The 20,013-nt window shown below is 41.6% G+C and overlaps 1 protein-coding gene across 1 annotated transcript in view; it reads left to right on the forward strand.

Annotated features, from left to right (window-relative positions):
• The first annotated feature begins 3,368 nt into the window (after positions 1-3,368).
• Positions 3,369-20,013, forward strand: part of atp1a2a (ATPase Na+/K+ transporting subunit alpha 2a) — a 53,786-nt gene continuing 37,141 nt past the window's right edge. Inside the window, exons 1-8 of the mRNA XM_069683982.1 lie at positions 3,369-3,453; positions 5,607-5,681; positions 8,029-8,088; positions 8,905-9,108; positions 12,666-12,779; positions 13,236-13,370; positions 15,983-16,100; positions 17,875-18,143. Of these exons, the coding sequence (XP_069540083.1) occupies positions 3,442-3,453; positions 5,607-5,681; positions 8,029-8,088; positions 8,905-9,108; positions 12,666-12,779; positions 13,236-13,370; positions 15,983-16,100; positions 17,875-18,143 (987 nt within the window). The 5' untranslated portion in view covers positions 3,369-3,441. The remainder of the gene's footprint in view (positions 3,454-5,606; positions 5,682-8,028; positions 8,089-8,904; positions 9,109-12,665; positions 12,780-13,235; positions 13,371-15,982; positions 16,101-17,874; positions 18,144-20,013) is intronic.

The raw sequence follows: 20,013 nt of genomic DNA on the forward strand, positions 1-20,013 counted from the left end.
GCTGAAAATGTCTACAGTCTTCTTTCTTTCGCTTCCAAGTCCTAAGCATTTTGCAAATCTGTCACGGACGTCTCTGCCAAGATATACTTTCATGAACTTTTCAAAAGAAGAAAGTCCTTCCAAAATGAGATGCCCGCCATTTGAAGTATTTAAATACTCTGATGGCTGGCATGAAAGCAAAACTCCTTATTAGCTATCTAAAGACATTTGCATACACAATAGGAACATTTTGGAGGACCTAATTTGGAGGTATTAAAGTCTGAACAATGGCCATCAGGTGTTTTTTTCTTTTTAAATATAAAATGAATTTCGTTTGGGAATTAAACTTTGTAACTTCTTCTCGATGTCGGCAGGTTAGGACTGAAATGGTTTTACCTGATACCCTTTCCCCCCCCCCAACTACCTTAAAGTAATTATGATGAACTTAAAATAAATGCCCAGTGACCATTTGCAACCTTTCACATTTTACACAGGGACAAAAATGAGGTATAATTTCCAGAAAGGCTTAATTTTTTCTGACTTAACTTGCAGGCAGGGTTCAGTGAGCATACATAACCATTTCAGAAAGTCTCTGCTTCATATGCAGACGGTTACACACACACACACACACACACACATTGCAGTCTCAGTCTTTAAATGATGCCCGCTGACCTGCCCATACAGCACCTGAATGAATGGCTAAAAGATGTGATTGGGTGCAACCCTGTGTGCAGTGTCTGTTTTTGATGCGAGCACATTGAGTCACGGAGGTCACAAGCGTCTTTAACCCTTACACAATGGTTCTTTAGTTGCATAGAATTTATACTTCTAAAGCATGTTTAAAAGAAATGGATGATTAGAGTTTACACATATTTACTTTCTTACTGAGAGTTGGATGAGAAACTCATGTCAGTGTGGAGCTGGTATCGGGAAACCATTAGCTTAGCTTGGTTTAGAAGCTAACAAGGCTATATTCAAAATAGATTTAAATAAAAAAGGTCCTCATTCATGTGTAACTTTGGGTTTTTTAAACGCTAACGTACCTTTATTTCTTGACAAACGTCCCAGAGTCTTCTCAATGAAAGTATAAACCACAACTGGTCGTGTTCAAATTTAACAAATGAAAAAAGTGACATTTACTATGTATTAAGGTGCCTTTATTTCAAACTTTGAACAGAGTCAGGCTAGCTGTTTAATGCTGGTCAGTCTTCATGCTAGGCTAGGCTAAGCTAATTTCCTCCTGTCTTTAGATCCATGCGTCACCCAAGAACACAATGGTAATATCCATCTTTATCTTATTTAAGTCTCAGTAGTAAAAATAACAGTATCACCAAAAATGTTATTAAAGTATTTCTCCATTAAAAATAAAGGTAATCCAGGTCGAGGTCTGCAGGTAGGCCGTGTGCTGCTTTCAAGATCACACTGTCCTTTGGACAGATCGTCAGCTGTCTGCCTACCACTGAACTAATGGTAAGACATTTAGAAATATACAGTAATTATTTTTAAATATCTCATGCTAATCAGTGACATCTTAAATATAGTGTAATGAAGACATAAAAAGCAAAAGTAATGAGGTTAGCAAACTGTAGTACTGCCAGGGAGGCTTAAAGGGGCCATATCATTTAAATGGATATTCTCATATTTTCATGGGTTTCACATTTTTGCGTATTTATTGTTCACAGTGAAAAAGTGAAAACTGCATAATTCTGCATAATACATGTTTAAAAAGGCCGCCTCTGAAATGGGCCGTTCAGAACAGCTGCAGGTTTCTATGTAGAACCGCTGAAATGGACCAATCGTCATTCACCTCAGGCTGCCTTCTTGCACGAGCTTGTAGTCAAGTCGTTGTCAAGATTTCAACTTACCATTCCGATACCTCCTGGTGATTCTGGCTTGTACATATAAGGCCGAATAAGCGATCCTAGAGCAGCCGTGTTGTCTGCAACTTTGGAGTGAGCCCTGTAGCTGAAGACTGTAGCCCCTCCCCCCACGAGGGATCGCACATGTGGCACGGCCAATCCAAATACTGCCAGCCAATCGTTGCTAAGCTCTAACCTTTGAATGTTAAAACGGCTTGTTCGTTTCAGGAGGAAGGAGAGGCTCCGAAAAATAATTACTTTAAAATATGTATACAATTTTTAAAACGAAACAAACTTTACTAACGTGATTCAAAAACACGTCAGAATAATATCGATTGCATTGCTAAAATATGTCCACTTTAAAAACACTACAGTTAGCTTAAGTTAACTAACATTAACTACTTGCAATACTAGACCACTTGAGGATGTCGGAGCCAAACTTTTAAGTGTTTTGATTTAGGAAAGGTTGTGTTTAAATGTAACCTTTTTCTAAAACTAGGATTGTTTTATTTCTGTTCTTCCAAAGTTACACAGCCTCCCTTTTTGTTTGGAGCAAGAATAGCTAGCTTAACACGTGTTAGCTTCCTCTTAACGTCAACTCTAAACCCATTGAGCTTTATTGACCTTGATTACTTCTCTGGCTAATTTAAATATTAATAACTTTGTGAAATACGACATTTTAATAGAAAACTTTATTCATGAAATGAACTTCTTTTTTTTAAATATCCAAAGACATATGCTAAACTCCTGCGATAAGGACACTAAACAAGCAAGCTAAGGTGTCCTTGAAAAACCATTTAGTGAGAGTGAAATTGAAAAGAAACCTTGAAAGTAAGCACATTACAGGGCCTCATACATACATCAACGTCCACAGCCCATACAGGACTGGAAGTAGTGCTATGTGGTAAGAGTCCAAGTTGGCAACAAGTGAGAAGACATTTGCTGCTATTTGACACAGGATCTTTGGCTGCATCTGCTGTGTGGGCGCAGCGGTGGTGACCTGCCTTATGGTGTAAATATGTTGGACTCTAAGCTCATTGCAGCATTGTACAAGCAGTCACTTTGGATTTAAGCTGCAGAAAAACTCTGCTGCGTCTTTGAGGATCAATTAACAAATGATTAAACAGTTTATCGCAGGATTTATTTGCAGACCTGAGCGCTGAGTCTGTGCTCAGAATCCAAACAGCTGAATACTCTGCGTCCTTTGCATTAAAAAATCCTGCAGGCTGGTAGCGGCCCCTCATTATCACATTTGTTATAAATACTGCTTTTTATGTAGAGTGCAAGGTTTCATTTGTAGTGTTGACAACTGTGATTGATGGCCTGTTGTTCTACTAAAACTGTGTGTGTTGTGAAGGGGATGTGCTGAGCAGGTGCAGGTACATGCAGAAACCCCCTCTGTGTGTTTGTTGGTGGAGAGGGGGCTCAGGTTACGCTGCAGGAGGAAGCAAGAGGAGAGGGTACTGGATGTTTGTGTGGGGGGTGCCAGGCCCAAAAAAAGCCACCAGTGTCTTCCACACGTGGGGGCGGGAGGTCTCAGCTGTGGCGGGGCCCCTGAGCGCTGTCCTTCACATTATAACCTGCCGACGACTGGACGTCCAACATGGGGAAAGGGGTGAGTCTAACTCATTTATAATAAAGAAAAAACTTGAAATTGTTCTTGTTCTTATCCTCATATGACTTTTATTCTTCTCAAGATCTTGTTTCCTGTCACAAATCAATGTACGAACATATGATCTTCTGTTTTCCTCCTGTAGTTTTATGTACAGTAACAGCATATGGCGCGGATATGTGTCATGGAAAAACTCTGTCTGCAGGGCTTGATATCTGTTAGCATCACAATGCTCCTTGTTTTGTGTTTTTCAACACAGAAACATCTCAGGATGATGGCTTTTCCCCTCAATAAGTTTTGTTCCTGGCTTTCTGTTTACTTGCGTAATTACGTAATTTAGTTTTTATTCTCTCCATCAGGCCCATTCCATTTAGCTTTATGGGAGGACAGGCTGGTAATCTTCCTCACACACAGTGGGGAAGAAATTGCTATGCCAGACACATTTCAGGCACTCCACCGGCTCTGTGCTCCTCTTTGGCTCTTTTTGATTACTTTTTTCACTGTGTCACTCGCTCACGCTCTCCACTCATTCTCTCGGTGTATCCCTCCCTCACTGACACGCACACGTGCCGCTAAGAGGAGACTGACAGCAGCAGATGATTTCCATGATGCACCATTCTTCCAACTGTTCATGACACACACACACTCTCGCTCACTCGCACAAATGAGGAACTCGCGCTGTGAGGGGGGAAATATTTTCTCCTCCATATTCAGTGAAAGGTTTGCCAATAGTGCCAGGAGATTGAAATGAACCAGTGTACACAAAGTCCATTGTGCTCACCCTGATGTTGTAATACATGGCTATGAATGTAAATGACCGGGCACAATGTGGCGACAAGCATGTGACTCCTTACCTCGTACTTCCTGTGGACGGTTTGGGATGACAGCCTCGGGGCCTGATGTAGGTTAAACAGAGGTGACAAAAGTAACCTCTAAACTCAAGTAAAAGTAGAAATGCTTGTGTCTGGGAAGAAAAGTCTGGTAAAAGAAGAAGCACTGATTCAACTTTTTTACTGAAGTAAAAGTGGAAAAGTGCAGCCTCTGAAATAGAGCGAGTATAAATGTAACAAGGCCCCTGAAGGACATTTCTACAAGCTATTTCTGAGCTAAGCTAACGGAACCTTCTGACATATTTGGGAAGACTTTTAAACCTAAATCATTCTAACGTAAAATAAAATACAACGTAAGCTTAAAATAATTAACTATTAGTTTCCCTCTTGTCTGTTTCGTCTTCATACCTCCGTCATGTTGTTTTCATCCTGTTGTATCAGCTTTAATTGATATGCATTTGTTGGAAGGTGGCGCACATGATGCAACATAAAATCAGTAATTCCTCTTAACTTCATTAAACGAGAGTAACGAACCTGTTTTGAAATGTAAGTATCAGTTGTTATTATTAACGCCTGAAACTGCAGGCGGGGGGGGGGTAGATGTCAGACAAAGCAATTAACTGCACGCCACCTTTGTTTACATTTTCCAGGGCAAAAATTTAAAGTGAGTGATACATATGACTGTGATTTTCTGCCACTTGAGCATGTACAGGACAAAATCAGCAAAGAGATGAGAGGTACAGCTTTGTCCACAGGGGGCGCCAAAATCAACACAAGACGAAAGCTTTAAAGCTACTGTGAGGAACACCAAATGTTTGAATGAATTTGGCGGCCCCTGTGGACAAAGCCGTACCTCTGATGTCTTTGTTGATCCTTTCCTGTACATGTGTATAGTATTTTTTGTGGAATATTCTTACCAGGAGTGCCGGTTTGGCTCAGTTGGTAGGCTACGGTCCTTGCTGTACTGACCGCAGGTTAGACTCCCGGTCATCCCCCACTCTCTCCTACCCATATTTCCTGTCTTTCTTCAGCTATCCTATCTAATAAAGGCAAAACCAAAACAAAAAATCATACCAGTTGGCGACGGCTTTTTTGTTCTGTAAGCTGTACATCACTTGGCAGAGGTGACAGGCATTCAAAATAAAGACTTTGTCAATCTTCTCTCTGATGGTCTGGTCTGTTTTAGGTCATAAAGAGTCGTCTGTATTAAATTGAGTTTGTTTCATAACCAGTTAAACACTCCTCACTGTATGTTTAAATACAGTAACCAAGTATTTGTATTTTGTCACTTCAAACGTCTGATGTCATCCGTCTCTTTCTCTCCAGTATGGCGCTGAGAAAGGAGGGAAGAGGAAGAAGAAGGACAGGGACTTGGAGGAGCTGAAGAAGGAAGTGGCCTTGGTAAGAAAAACAAGCTGTCAGAGCTCCAACACACACTCACTCTGCACTGTGATTGATTCCATCACCGCTGCTCCCAGACGATCCCCAAATAGCGTAACGCCGAAGACACCAGGTTATTTAACAAGGCTATAAATGAAAACAGTGGCCCGTAAACAAAAACGACAATCCAACCTGCTTAGTGTAGTCAGTTGTAGATGAGCACTAAGCCTGCCTGTCCTTTCCTATCTCCTCCACCACCCTCTGGCTGCTCTTCTTTGTGCTCAGAAAGATACTGAATAATTTGTGGGCCACCAGCAGTGTAGTGCAGAGTTTTTGTCTTGTGCAGAGCTGTAGCTCTTTGAGGTGCTGTCAAGACGCAGCCGAGCGATGCCCATGAAAACTGGGGTAAGTTTGGCTGCACGCAGCATCTCTGATAAAACCGCTCTTGTCACTTATCAAGTTGGCCTGTGACTGATTAAAGGAAAGAATTCCCTGGATGCTGTCAACACTACACGACTAGTTTTGTGATTAAGTGTTTGTGTTTAAGTCTCACCATCTGCCTCATGTACTTCTTCAGTAAGTGATTTGCTACATTTCTGGCCCAGAAATCAAACCAGCGACAGCCCGCTCTCCCTCCCAAGGCGTCCAGTACAGCAGCTTGGTCAGTAGAAAAAATATGAAACTTTAGGTAACCATCTAGTGTAATTGCTAGATTGTCTAGATAATTGTTTTGATGAAGCGTTTGATGTTGATGTAGTAAATAAAGGACGGTAATTTTTGCTTGGAGTGGAGGTTGGGGCAATAGAATTAAACACAAGATACTTGTGCCCTAATGATAAGGATAAGCGCTCATTGAAGAAGCCCCTCCCCCTGTGCCCCCAAATATTTATAATTAAGCCACCTTCAACAGACCCAGGTGCCGTTCATGCAAGCTCCAGGTATTGACAACGCTGATACGTGGCCTCTACTGGCCCCCACATTTGTATTAAACACATACAAATATAGAGGGGGAAGGATAGAGAGAAGACGGGGAAGGCAGAGCCAGGGTGAGGTGTCCTGTCTCACCTCCGCCGGGCTAGGCAGTACGCTGTACCTCCCCCTGCTCCCCCATTTTCATGAGGGATGAGAGAGAAACTCAAACTTGTAGTTAGATGGGCAGCACATCAACAGGGTTATCGAGTGGGCACCTCCCTTCATCTGTGTTTTGTCAAGTTAGGCCCATGACACCTCCATGCCAGCTCTCTTTAAGTTATACAATGTATGTTAGTTATGTATCGTACGTGACTGAAATCATATATGGTGAATAGTTAAGTAACGTGTGTAAGTTATGTAACAATTGTACATACATTTAAACCCAACCATGAGTCGTTTTGGTGCCAAAACATAAACAGACTGCGACTGCTTTTTTCATTTAAATCGAACATGTTTGAAAATAACTTTAAAAAATCCAGGCCAATAAAGCAAATAGCAATAGCTGCATACTTTCTCTCTCTCTTCATTTATAAAGTCTGTTTGAAAAGGATGTAGGATGAAGTGAGAAACACTTAACTTGTCCTGCCCCTTTTTTCTTTTAAGTCATTTCAGTCAGGAAACATTCAACATAACACCAAAGAATAAAGATAACTAGCTAATCAGCTAAATAACACAAGATACACAGTAGTGATGCTAGTCCAGTTTCGCCCTTTGTTCTTCTGTTCTGTATCTGTTGAATATTTTTGTGTTTAAACTTGCTAACATAATTTCTCATCTTCACTACAGCTGTTCCACAGATTAACCCCCTCTGTCGTGACACAGTGGAAGATGCTGAGTGAAAATCAGCGTCCTTGCCTGCTAAAAAACAAACACGCAGAACAACAAAATTAACCCAGAAGAACAACAAACATTATAAACGATTTTTTCCCCCTTGTATAGCAAACCTACATGGTAACACCTTCTGTAGAGCAGACGGTTTGCTCTTCTCTAGCTCAGCACTACCTGGCAGGTTAAGGTGACTTCACTCTTTGACCTCTTTGATATTTCACAAGAAATGAATCATATATATATATAAAGCTTTTCGATCCATGTCAGATCCAGAGTCGCTTCATGATGGAGGTGTGTAATACACCAGAGCTACAGCCTCACGCTCTATTTGACCATCACCTCGGTCAGTTATTAACTCCCTTTTACAGCTGCGGCCTTCCTGCTTCAATCCACATCGCACAATGTTTAATGTATCGCTGTAAAGAATATGTACAGTTTTTCATTCATGCTATTTCAAAGACAAATCCCCTAAGAAATAATTTAACTGGCCAATTAAAATAACTCAGATTCTGTTACTGTTTCTGTTCCACTGAGGCGAGTATTAAAAAGGAGCCTTTCATCCCTGCAGGACGACCACAAAATAGCTTTGGATGATCTGGGAAAACGCTACGGAGTGGACCTCGCACGGGTAACCACACACAAACACTCAGTTACGCATAAACACTTGCACACAAGCACACAACAACAAAGAGCTGCTGTAATATCTTTTATAAAGATGTTATCTCTGTTCGCCTGTACTGGAAAGCAGCATCCAAACTGAGACTAAGCATTACTTTGGAGGAGTTAGATCCACTGCCGCATCCCCAGCTCACCTTGAGCCTTATTCATCTTTAATCCCTCAATCACACACATACACACACACGCCAACAAACATACAGACTTTGATGCAACAACTTCTACAATCCCATAAACAGGCAGATACAAACGCATCACAGAAGTCTTTAAGCTGTAGCAGCGTTTGCTGCTTACCTGAAGGTTGACATTGCAGCTGCAGTGAAACTGATTTGATCTTTTTAAGATTAGTGTTTGAAAAGATAAAAGCTTGGGTGCTCCAAAAATATCACAAGCTGTAAAGATGTCAAAATCCTCCTGAAGTTTGAAGTCAATTTATGTGTTTTTCCCTGTAATTACAGCACATTGTTTCAGGTATTTTCAAGCTCTGTCTGTAAATTAGATGTTGAAACTATTAGGCATAAAATCAGGATAAAATGTTGTATCATTTTACATCCAGCAGTTTTACGACATAAGCCGTACCATGAGGAGAGTCACCCAGTTTATTATACTTGTGGTGTTAAATAGGCCAGGCAGGGATACTTGATGTTCTGCAACTGTAGCAGTAAAAATTGCTTTTTAAGCTGTGGTGAGAATGGGGCCGTTGTGTTGTAATAAGATTCTCAGTGCATACAAAAAAAGACATTCAAACCTAAAAACGTCTCTCCCTCAGGGACTCACCAACGCCAGAGCTGTGGAGATTCTGGCCCGGGACGGTCCAAATGCACTGACCCCTCCCCCCACCACCCCCGAGTGGGTCAAGTTTTGCCGTCAGCTGTTCGGCGGCTTCTCCGTCCTGCTCTGGATCGGTGCCATCCTCTGCTTCCTGGCCTACAGCATCCAGGTGGCCACAGAGGACGAGGCGCCCAATGACAATGTGAGAAACTGCTTGTTAAACATGCACACGTGTGTACAAGTACACACCAAACATATTAATCACACACAGGGCCAGATGCAGGTACGCAAAGACAGATACAGTTATTATACAGACACAGAGGACACAATGAGAAGAATACACAGGGGCTTATGCAGAAACACATACAATTATATCTGCATTCTTTATTAAAGCCCCCCCCCAGTGAACAACAAGTGTTTAACCTTGTAAACATCTCCATGTGCTGTTTCTCATGTGCTACAAGACACATCAGGGACAACATCAGCAGTCATCTCCATGGCTGGGCCTGTCTGCTTTTAAACTGCAGTGTACCAAGGACAGGCTGAACAACACGTTTTCAGATTGGCAGGTTTGAGACGTCACAAACCTAAGGAGCCAATCCTGTTAATGGACGGGGTGACGCTATGCATATTATCATGTGTAACCTATGGCAACCACTGTGCTGTAACCGTCATCGTATTTTTTACAAACTCACTTCTGACTACTAACGTAAACGTTACTGCTGCTAATTACTACATTTCAAGCTAGCTAAGTTTCAACAATTTGGTGCTAAACGATGGCAGAGAGTGTTTTGTTTTCATGACAGAGGGGGCATTTGTAAATATGCATAGTGGGCGGGGCCTATGCAGCGTCAGGAATTTTTACTGAGGGAGAAGGAGGAGATGCTTTGGGAGGATTTTCACAAGCTACTTAAACATATTTTGCAGAAAATAACACATCAGACACAATTTATTATTCAGGCAGAGCATTTTATATGTCTGAAAAACATGACTGGGGCTGCTCTTTAAAGCTGTGTCCAATGTAACAATATTTTACAGTATATTCTAAACATTAAAATAAACATTACACTACAGTAAACATAGACATAAATCACATATAAAATGATCATATCAATTCACTGAGCTGAGCTCAAAGAGACCACTTTATCTTTCATTTCAATCAAACATACTGTTGTGTGTTTTTATTTTTTTAATCCATTTAATACAGCTTGCCCTCCCTCTCTCTCTCTCTCTCTCTCTCTCTCTCTCTCTCTCTCTCCCTCTTTCCCTCTTTCCCTCTCTCTCTCTCTCGGTGGATGGTGCAGCCTCAGTATTGGAATGGGCTTCTAAGAAAGACAAATAAAACAAATGTAAAATGACTCACTGGTTGATGACACAAGGGAAATGTATAATTTCACTTCACATCAAGAAAAGTCCTACACATAACAACACACACACATTTTAACATTTTACAGACATGCTTACTATAATGTACATCTCTAGATTTAAACCAAATCCTAAATCTAATCCCCCCAGTAGAAATCCTTCTCTTTGGTCTATTTTTACCGTCTATATGACCTCTACTGAACCATCAGAGCCTTTTGACATCTAAATCTCCTTTTCATCCAGCATGGGCCAAAAACATAGACACACACAGAGCCGATATTTAATAACCGACACAGGGGAAACAAATGTGCAAAAGCAAAAGAGGAAATGTAAAAGTATCAAAATAGAAACAATAGATAAAGTTTAAAAATAGAAGTTGAGCCCCTCCCCCCCTCGGAGAGTGTGACGCTGAAGCAACCAGCTGACTCTGGCATCGCTCCTGGCATTAGCACGGATAAATACTCAGACCCACCGCTGATCGAATGGAGCCAAGCAGCCGTCCATACTGCACTTCATGGCTCCGGGTCATTATGCAATCATCATTCAGCTCTCTGCGAAACCCCAGACAGCATTTAAGCCTTGCATAATATACAGTTATACTGTGGATAGACACACACACATGCACACACGTGATAACTTTAATCTCCCCACTATTTAATCTCCATGTTTAGTACTGAGTATGTACAGATGGATGCTCTGCTGAGCCACTTCAAAGCCTCGACTGCCTGCAGCTCCGGCACTTTGAGCCGTTGAATAATGTACATGTAGTTATTTAAGATGAAAATCCACCTGAACAGAACTTTACACCTTGCTGTTGTCGGATTAAAACTTCATTTTCATTATTGAGATGGAGGTAGTGAGTTGAACGAGCGCTTTCTCAGTGTGGTTCTGTACTTAAGCAATTTACTGCCGAATTATAAAATTCATGTATTCAAAAAATGGAAATAAAGCATTTCCTTAAACTCAGTAGATTGAAATGTGTCCTCTGCCTGCAGAGATTCTGTACAGGAAGAGAACAAGAACAAAGACTTGCACAGTGAGAACAGGCAAAAGAGCTGAGCCGAAATCTGCACAAAGTGTACACACAAAAACCTGAGCGCTGAATGTGAGGCAAATGTTGTAAACACTGACAACCGACTTTCTGAGGATACAAATGTATTTCCTGGTTCAGAAGATTTTTGCATTGCTATGGTAGGAGGGGAAAAAAGGGCCGTTCAAGCGTAAGAGAGAGCAAAACACTCTGTTGTTGCTGTCAAATGAAGGCAGCGTCTTCCAAAAACTTTTCAAGCTTTTCGGAATTTACTTTTCCAGGAGAACAGGACATACAGTACACCAGCTGGCAGATGCTTTCATCCAAAGTGCCTGGCTGTCTTGTTTGCATCAGTGAGAGCTCAACCCATAACCGCTTTTTCACTTGTGAAGATATTCAAAAATAAAAAAACATCAGAATAAATGTTCCATGTGTCGGCAAAGTCTGGCTCCAGTTCAGAGAGCTTCTCTGGGTGGCCTCACAGATCAGAGCGTCGGTTCTTGGTTTTCTGGGTTTGGGAGACAGATGTTAACTTGGACTAACATTGAATGAACCGTCCAAGATGACAGGAATAGTACACAAGAATGCAGCTCGACGGCCTCTCCTTTCCAATCTTTCATTAGGACTGAGAGCTTCTGCTGGTTTTCTTGCTCTTCTCTTCTATCTTTTGAATGGATATTTCATGGGTTTCACATTTTGGGTGTTTATTGTTCACAGTGATAAAAAAAATTCTGTGTTTTTTTCCAGAATGACATTTTTAAAAAGGTTGCCTCTGAAATGGGCCGTTCAGAACAGCTGCAGGTTTGTACGCAGAACCATGCTTTGGCTGAAACCGACCAATCGTCATTCACCGTCATTCCCCTCAGGCTGCCTTCTTGCACGAGCTTGTAGTCAAGTCGTTGTCAAGATTTCAACTTACCATTCTGATACCTCCTGGTGATTCTGGCTTGTACATATAAGGCCGAATAACCGAATCCTAGAGCAGCCATGTTTTCTACAACTTTGGAGTGACAGTGCAGTGTGGCCGCTCCCCATGTGAGGGAGGGACTACGCGTTGACTCCAAATACTGTCAGCCAATCGTGGCTAAGGTCTGACCTTTGAATTGCAAAACATTCGTTTCAGGAGGAAGGAGACGCTCCGAAAAATAATCAAATTAAAATATGTATATGATTTTTAAAACGAAACAAACTTTACCAACGTGATTCAAAAATACATTAGAATAATAGAATATTGATTGTATCGCTGAAATATGTCCCCTTTAGGAGTTTGTAAATGCGGTTTCCTTCCCTTTAACACGCCTTTCATGAACCAAACTCAGTCGATAATGACACAGATCCCCTCTTGTGGTTTCCCCTGGTTTCAGCTGTATCTGGGCGTGGTGCTGTCAGCCGTGGTCATCATCACCGGTTGTTTCTCCTACTTCCAAGAGGCCAAGAGCTCCAGAATCATGGACTCCTTCAAAAAAATGGTGCCACAGGTAAGTTGATGCATTCTGTGTTTGGTGTAGTCTCAGAGCTTTCTGAATCAATAAGCCGTCCCTCAAGTAGGGCTTACACTCCCACTTGAGTGGAAACCTAATAAGCTTGCACAAAGAAAGAGTAAATGTTTGAGCCAACTTTGGATTGTGAGTGTGTTTGCATAAAAACTCTGCGCGTTATCCACCTCTAGCGCTTCGATTGCCTAATTCTTTAATCTATTTAGGCTGTTTTCACTCCCTCCTTGTCTCCTTTATCCATACCTGTCTATTCTTGCTCTCATTTCTTTTTTCCCCTCTCTCCATCTTCTCCTTTCCCATACCTCTACACCCGCTGGCTCCCACTTCTTTTTTTTTTTTTTTCTCTCTCTTCCTCTGACTAAATCCGCTCTCTGTTCCCAAACTCCTTCTCTCCCTGTTCCTCACTCTCGTCTCACCCATCCTTTTTCTGCATGCCAGCAAGCCCTGGTGATCCGGGAGGGGGAGAAGATGCAGATCAATGCAGAGCTTGTGGTGCAGGGAGATCTGGTGGAGATCAAAGGGGGAGACCGCATCCCAGCTGACCTTCGAGTGATCTCCTCCAGCGGATGCAAGGTAGGGGAGGGGAGCTGGGCTCAGCCTTGGGGAGGCTGAAGGTGTCGGTGGGATTAGCTCAACTGGCTGTTTCCTTTTTTATTCGACACTTTCTAATAATACCATTTAATAATGTCGTCATTTGTCATCATGTTAACCATTTTAAGTTTGTGTGATAGCAGGAAAGTTTTGCTTATTTGCAACAATGTAAGGTCTACGTTTTGTACGTCATAAATGAAGTATTGGTTGAAAATGTTTCCTGGAGAGATGTCGGAGGTTTACCAAAGTTATTATAACTCACGCTGACATCACAAAACTTTACAATCCATCCAACAGTTGTCAAGACTTTTCACTGAACAAAAACTAAATCAGTCAACCTGAGGGTCAGATTGCAGCAGATTACTGAATGTTTGATTGTTAACATAAACCTTCAGTCCATAGCTTGATAAAAAAATAAGTGAATCAACAAAGTTATTAGGATAAGTTCTCTGGGGGCCTTTAACATTATTGCAAAATTTTATTGCAATCCATTTGACAGTTTTTGATGTATTTCACCCAATGACTGTATATATAGATGGACCGCGCATCTCCATCTGCTCTCATTGGACGAAACTGAAGCCAAAATAGCCCCTGTGTAAGGTGCTGCCATCTTGCAATGGTAACGTCATTTGGAGCCAGAGCTGCGCAGTAGAGATCAGGAACAGATCGGCTGCAGGAGCCGTATTGGTCAACAGAGCTGTCAATCCTCATTTTTACAGCATCAAATAACTAATTAAAAGTAAACTTGTCAGAAAAATGAACACTTGGACATAAATCAGCATGATAAGAACTAACTATAATGACAGAAACCATGTTTGAGAAAAATGTATCGGGCGTGTATTTTGATTTTATAGTTTGACTCATGTCCCATCTGTTAACATAAAGGAGGCGGGCTTTATGACCTATACTGCAGCCAGTCAGCAGGGGGCGATAGAGAGGGTTTGGCTTCACTGTTAGGGAGCTGTCATGATGTCTTTATAAAATGTAATTACAATACAGCCAATAGGTGTGGTGGCATTTCACTTGGATCAAAACTGTCCTTCTAGTGGCACAACAAGGATGTTCATAAGAGTATATATATCTTCTCACAACCATAAATGTGCTGTAAATAAAAGTGCTATCCAGGGCCGTGTTGTTCAAAGGTAATCTGATCCGATTAAAGCTCAGACAGGATCAAATCTTGGAAACCGGTTGTTCAAAAGAAAATAAGGTTAAGTAATCATATAAGATCCGGTAATTCAATCTAGATTTTGTCTGGATAAAACCTCAAGTTTGTGTTGTTCAAAACCTTTGAGCGAGGTGGGATAACTTTGATCCAAAAATTTAGGATTACCCTGATCCCAGCACAGGGGTGGATTCAGGCTGGATTACAGGAACTAAATGTAATTAAACTTTTAAGTAGGTCAAACAATCCAACATTTTTCCAATATTGTTGATCGACATTTTTTAAATATTTTGCTCTTGAATTGCTGATTTGCTAGTAATCTGGGTTTGATAATCCTTAAAAGTCTGTAGCTGTTTCCCAATCGAGGGGCTGCAGCCTTAAGGAGTCGGTCTATGGAGGATGCGCCATTCATAGCCTGTGTAACATGTGTAACGCCAGCTGTTCGATTGAGTTGAAACTAAAAACTTTTACATTTGAAGTGTATTCCTCGGCCGCGTAAGAGTCAGCCATCTTGTTTGAATTCGATGCACTCGATGGCACCTTCATGGCCCGGGAAGAGGAGGACACATTTAAAGGAGCCTTCCAATTGGGACAGCCTTCCACGCGCAGCTGTGACGCAATCGGCCTTCAAATACGGCCTTCGAAGGCTGCAGCTCCTGGATTGGGACACAGCTTGTATCTGGATAGTAGTAGGATAATAGTAGATGGAAGTTGATCCTATCCAGTTTCCTGGTCCCGGACAGAAAACAAGTAGATTTACAAATCTGAATAATTCTTATCTGGATTAAACCTTTTGGACAGCCGGGCCCTGTAGATTTAAGAATATTAGATTAATTAAAACTTTGATCTACTGGAAGATTTCCGAAGATTTAGGGAACCAACAAAGTTAAAGGATTAATACTTTAGAGGCCATGGCTATCACTGCCGAGTTTCATGACAATCCACCCAACAGTTGTTTATTTATTTCACCCTAAATATGTTACCTCTGCTAAAGGCAGTGTCAGGAGGTCACCACACTCCGTAGGCTTCATCCTCCAGGGATCATGAATGTCAATATAAAATGAAAATCCATGCAATAGTTGATGAGATATTTCAGTCCAGACCAGAGTAGTGAGAGGTCAACATTCAGCTCTGTTGTCAGTCTGTTCTTTCTTTCTGTAAAACTGTTGCTGCAGGGTGAACAATTCTCCAAAATGTCAGCCTTTTAGCTCGACCAGCATTTATTTATGAGTTTGTCCAACTGGAGTTTGAAGCAGTTCAATAAGGCTGCTGTACTAAGTGGTAAAAATGTCTCCACCTGTAGAGAAAAGGAAACTTGTTGCTGCTGAGTGCTGTTTGTTTCATTTCCCCCCTGTCAGTCTCCCCTGTGTCTTCCCTCGTCTGTCTGGGTAACATCGCTGTCTCTTCCTTTCTCCCTGTCCCTGTGAAGGTGGACAACTCCTCTCTGACGGGAGAATCCGAGCCGCAGACCCGCTCCCCAGAGTTCACACACGACAATCCTCTCGAGACCCGCAACATCTGCTTCTTTTCCACCAACTGTGTCGAGGGTCAGTAGGCCACATCTGGACAAGATTGTCTCTTATCGCTTCTAAATGTTTTTTTGGTATAGCCATCTGGAGATCAACATAGTTTTGACTTTACCACCGAGCCTGAGTGGGTTTAGGTGCAAGATTTATCATAAAACCATCCCTACATGCTACAGGAAAGTGTGCAGTTACTGAATTTTAGATGTGTGAGATTATTAAAGAGTGTTTCCATTTGAGACTCAACCAGTGGGAATTCTAGTTAATATTTCAGGTATTCAAAATCGTCAAATGGGGATGTAGTAAACATTGCAATGGGATTTTCATATTTGTATCTGCAATAACATATAAACAGTTTGGGTTAGAGTTAGTACATTATTTTGGAAATAAAGGTATATAGGTCCAATGATACTTCTAATATATGGAGGATCCAGCCTGTAAATGGCAATGATGGATCGATCAAATGTTTTATTTTCAGAAATGGAGGTTAAGCTTCTCAAACTTTTTCATGTAAATGAATGTCTGTTAAGTCACTCTTGATCACCGAATGAGGTAACACAATGGTGACTGAGCCTATGGCCCACTGATGATGGTGCCGACATTCACGGAAAAAATCACAAGCGGCGCTCCCAGTTAGTGACGCGTTTCCCATCAGCCAGCAGTGGTTGGTCTGCTGGAGAGGGTAGGCGGAGCTAAGCGGCTGCTTTTCCGGTCTCTGCAAGTGTTGCGAGTAAACAGTAATCTACTATGGCTGAACAAACAAAGAAAAGATGGATGACTACAGATACAACTTCAACAATAAGTGAAAATCCAAACCCAACCACATGGTCTGTTTAGTAGCTGTTCAAGAGACACTTTCCATTATCCTCATAAGGAGGCGGAGTCACTGAGCTGCATTAATTAAAATGTATGTTTCATGTTTTCTAAGCCTTTGAGTTCTTCACGTCCGTGTTGATTTAATTATGTCACATCTCTAGAAAAAGCTCGATAAATACGAATAATTAGTGAATGAATCAGGAAAGAAAACGGTTGAGTTAAACATTTGTTTAACCTGCCGTCTTATAGTTTGTTGTTTTACTTTGCTTCCTCTGTAGAGGCTGTGTTAGAGGATTTATTCACACTAATAAAAAAAAAACAGAGCAATTGTACTCACTTAACGCTGGTTATGTATATCGAGTTTGGGCTTTCTAAATATCTGTGCCTGAGATTTCCTCTTCCACCCAACACAATGAAGATAAATTAAATTGTGTTTGTTGTGCTCACAGCTTTAGAAATGACATTTTAAAAATTCAGGAGCAGCATTTCCTCTTCAGACACAAAGTCCGATTTACTGCAGTTAACTCTAAATAGTCAACAAATCTGGATTTGTACTCGCTGACAGCAAAGTCTGTGGATTACGTTATTTGAACTTTAAGTGATTCAGATTCTTTTCTTACTCCCTCAGTCCTCCACTCAGACATCTGCTCTGTCCACCCACCCATCAATCACTTCCCAACACCTGTAATTCCCCTCTATCCATCACCACTCTTCGTCCAGCCATCACCACCCTTTCAACCCTCCTTCCTGTTTACTAAATACAGCACTCAGCTGCTGCAGTGTCTTACACCCTGTTAACAGTCATTTGTCTCTTTATATATTCCTCCGAGGGAAGAAAAAAAAACATGTAAAAATCTGACATTTTCTTGACAACCCACTTTGACACTTTGAAAAAGTAATGATTACAAAACAGCACAATGTAACTGTTTAAATGAAGCTTTAATCCAGAGAGAGACTAACATTAATTCCCCCCCTCTCTCAGGTACGGCACATGGCATCGTGATAGGCACCGGAGACCGCACTGTGATGGGTCGCATCGCCACGCTGGCGTCGGAGCTCGAAGTCCGCCGCACGCCCATCAACATAGAGATCGAGCATTTCATCCACATCATCACGGGCGTGGCGGTCTTCCTGGGCGTGAGCTTCTTCGTCCTGTCGCTCATCCTGGGCTACTCCTGGCTTGAGGCCGTCATCTTCCTCATTGGCATCATCGTGGCGAACGTGCCCGAGGGGCTGCTGGCTACTGTCACTGTGAGTTGTGCTTGTTTTTAGTTATTTTAATGAGGCAGGCTGATCTTATGCAGTGGTTTTTACTTGTTTTTAATGTGATTGTTTGTCCCAGCACGCCTTCTTCCCATTTCTGCTGAAAGCAGACTTCAGTTTACAACAAACTAGGTCCCCTTGTAGCAAGGACAGCTTATAATATTCTTCTGGGAGAACAAGGCGAACAGAACTACGGGAACAGTTAAACACGGGCTGAGCTAAACGAACAAAAGGATTATAGAGTGTTTGTTGTGCGAGTGGTAATTGTTGTTTATCTTTTCAATATTCACTTAATTGAGCAGTAATTATCATTCGTGTTTATCTGGAGATGATTTTTGTTGGACTGTAGCATAAAAACATTACAGGCAGCTGTGGCTCAGTGGTAGAGTCGGTCGTATCTCATCGGGAATGTTGACGGTTCCATCCCTGACTGCTACAGTCACATGTCGAAGACGCTGAACCCCACATTGCTCCCAAAGGCGTATCCTTTGGTGTATGAATGTGCATGTAGCGGTAGGAGACTGGCACTTAGGCCATCAGTGTGTGAATGTGACATGTAGTGTAAAAGCACCTTTGAGTGGTCAGAAGACTAGAAAAGCGCCATATACCCAGGTACAGTCCTTTTACCATTGTTGAAGGTTGCACATCATTAAAAGTCGCCTGAATTGAGTTTGTTTTAAAATGTGGAGGCACGGATACATGATGATGATACAACGTCTGAGATATTGTCGCTGTGGTGATGTTCGAGAGTTCCTTTCGTGCTAAAGTTCCAGTGTTCAGCTATAGCCACTGTGGAGGCTGAATGGGGGATTTGTCTTGACGCAACTTGATTTAAAAAAAACAAAAAAACAAAAATCAATCCAACCTCGAGATGTGTATTTGCAAAGAAGATTGATGGTTTCTTCTACGGATGCATCGATACCGATACCAGTATCGGGCGGTATCGGAGCTTAAATACTCGGCTTGGCGTTAGCCTCCTGTTAGTTAAGCAGGTAGGCACTTTGCAGGCTGTAAAACTGGAGGTCTTTTTTTGTTGCAGCCTACGGTTAAAAAAAGAGCAGCTTGCCTTTTTTAGTAGAGTAACATAAACAATAAGGCAAACTAACTCACATATTCATGAACGCACACACGATAAAAAGAGTCCATTGGCGATCATGGATGTCTCCGTAGTAAGTGCAGTTAACAAGTCCGGCTATGTCTCCTCCCAGCAGTGTTTCGGGGGGATGTGCTGTGTTGTGCTGCATTCAGGTGCGCTCGGAAATGGGAGTGTTCATCACGTGACCTTTTTTATGTGTTTTGTTATGTTATATTGGAATCCACAGAATGTGTTATAGGCTACACGAAAGAAGAATGTGTGGCAGTGCCATGTTTGTTAAGTAAAACGAGTTGAGTGTTAAAATGTCAGCAACAGTTGCATCATTGTGTCTATTTACTTTGTTACAGTCAGAAAGTGAGGACCATCTGATGAAAATGAAACATGCTTTTAAAGACATAATGAGAACTGTGATGATATTATTAAGTACTCGGTATCGGCAAGTACCCTAATGTAAGTAATTGTACTTGGTCTGAAAAAAGGAGGTATCGGTGCATCCCTAGTTAATTCCATCCTAAAATTATATCACAACAACAACAAACAAAGGGCTCTCTTTCTTTGTGGTCAAAAGAAAGTTTACAGCCACAGCTTGGTGACTCCGCCCTTCTCTTAAGTAACCTCCAACCTGCAGAGGCTGCAAAAGGAAATTATGATTTTGGCTCCTACAGTCACCAAGTGAGAGCACTGTTAACCAAACAGTTGACAATTTAAACATTTACGAGGCGAGGAGCAACATTTATAAAATACACTCTACTAATACACTTA

The sequence above is a fragment of the Semicossyphus pulcher genome, unplaced genomic scaffold (assembly GCF_022749685.1).
Source record: "Semicossyphus pulcher isolate SPU_LCO1_2020_fin unplaced genomic scaffold, fSemPul1.0.p SCAF_7, whole genome shotgun sequence".
NCBI lineage: Eukaryota > Metazoa > Chordata > Actinopteri > Labriformes > Labridae > Semicossyphus > Semicossyphus pulcher.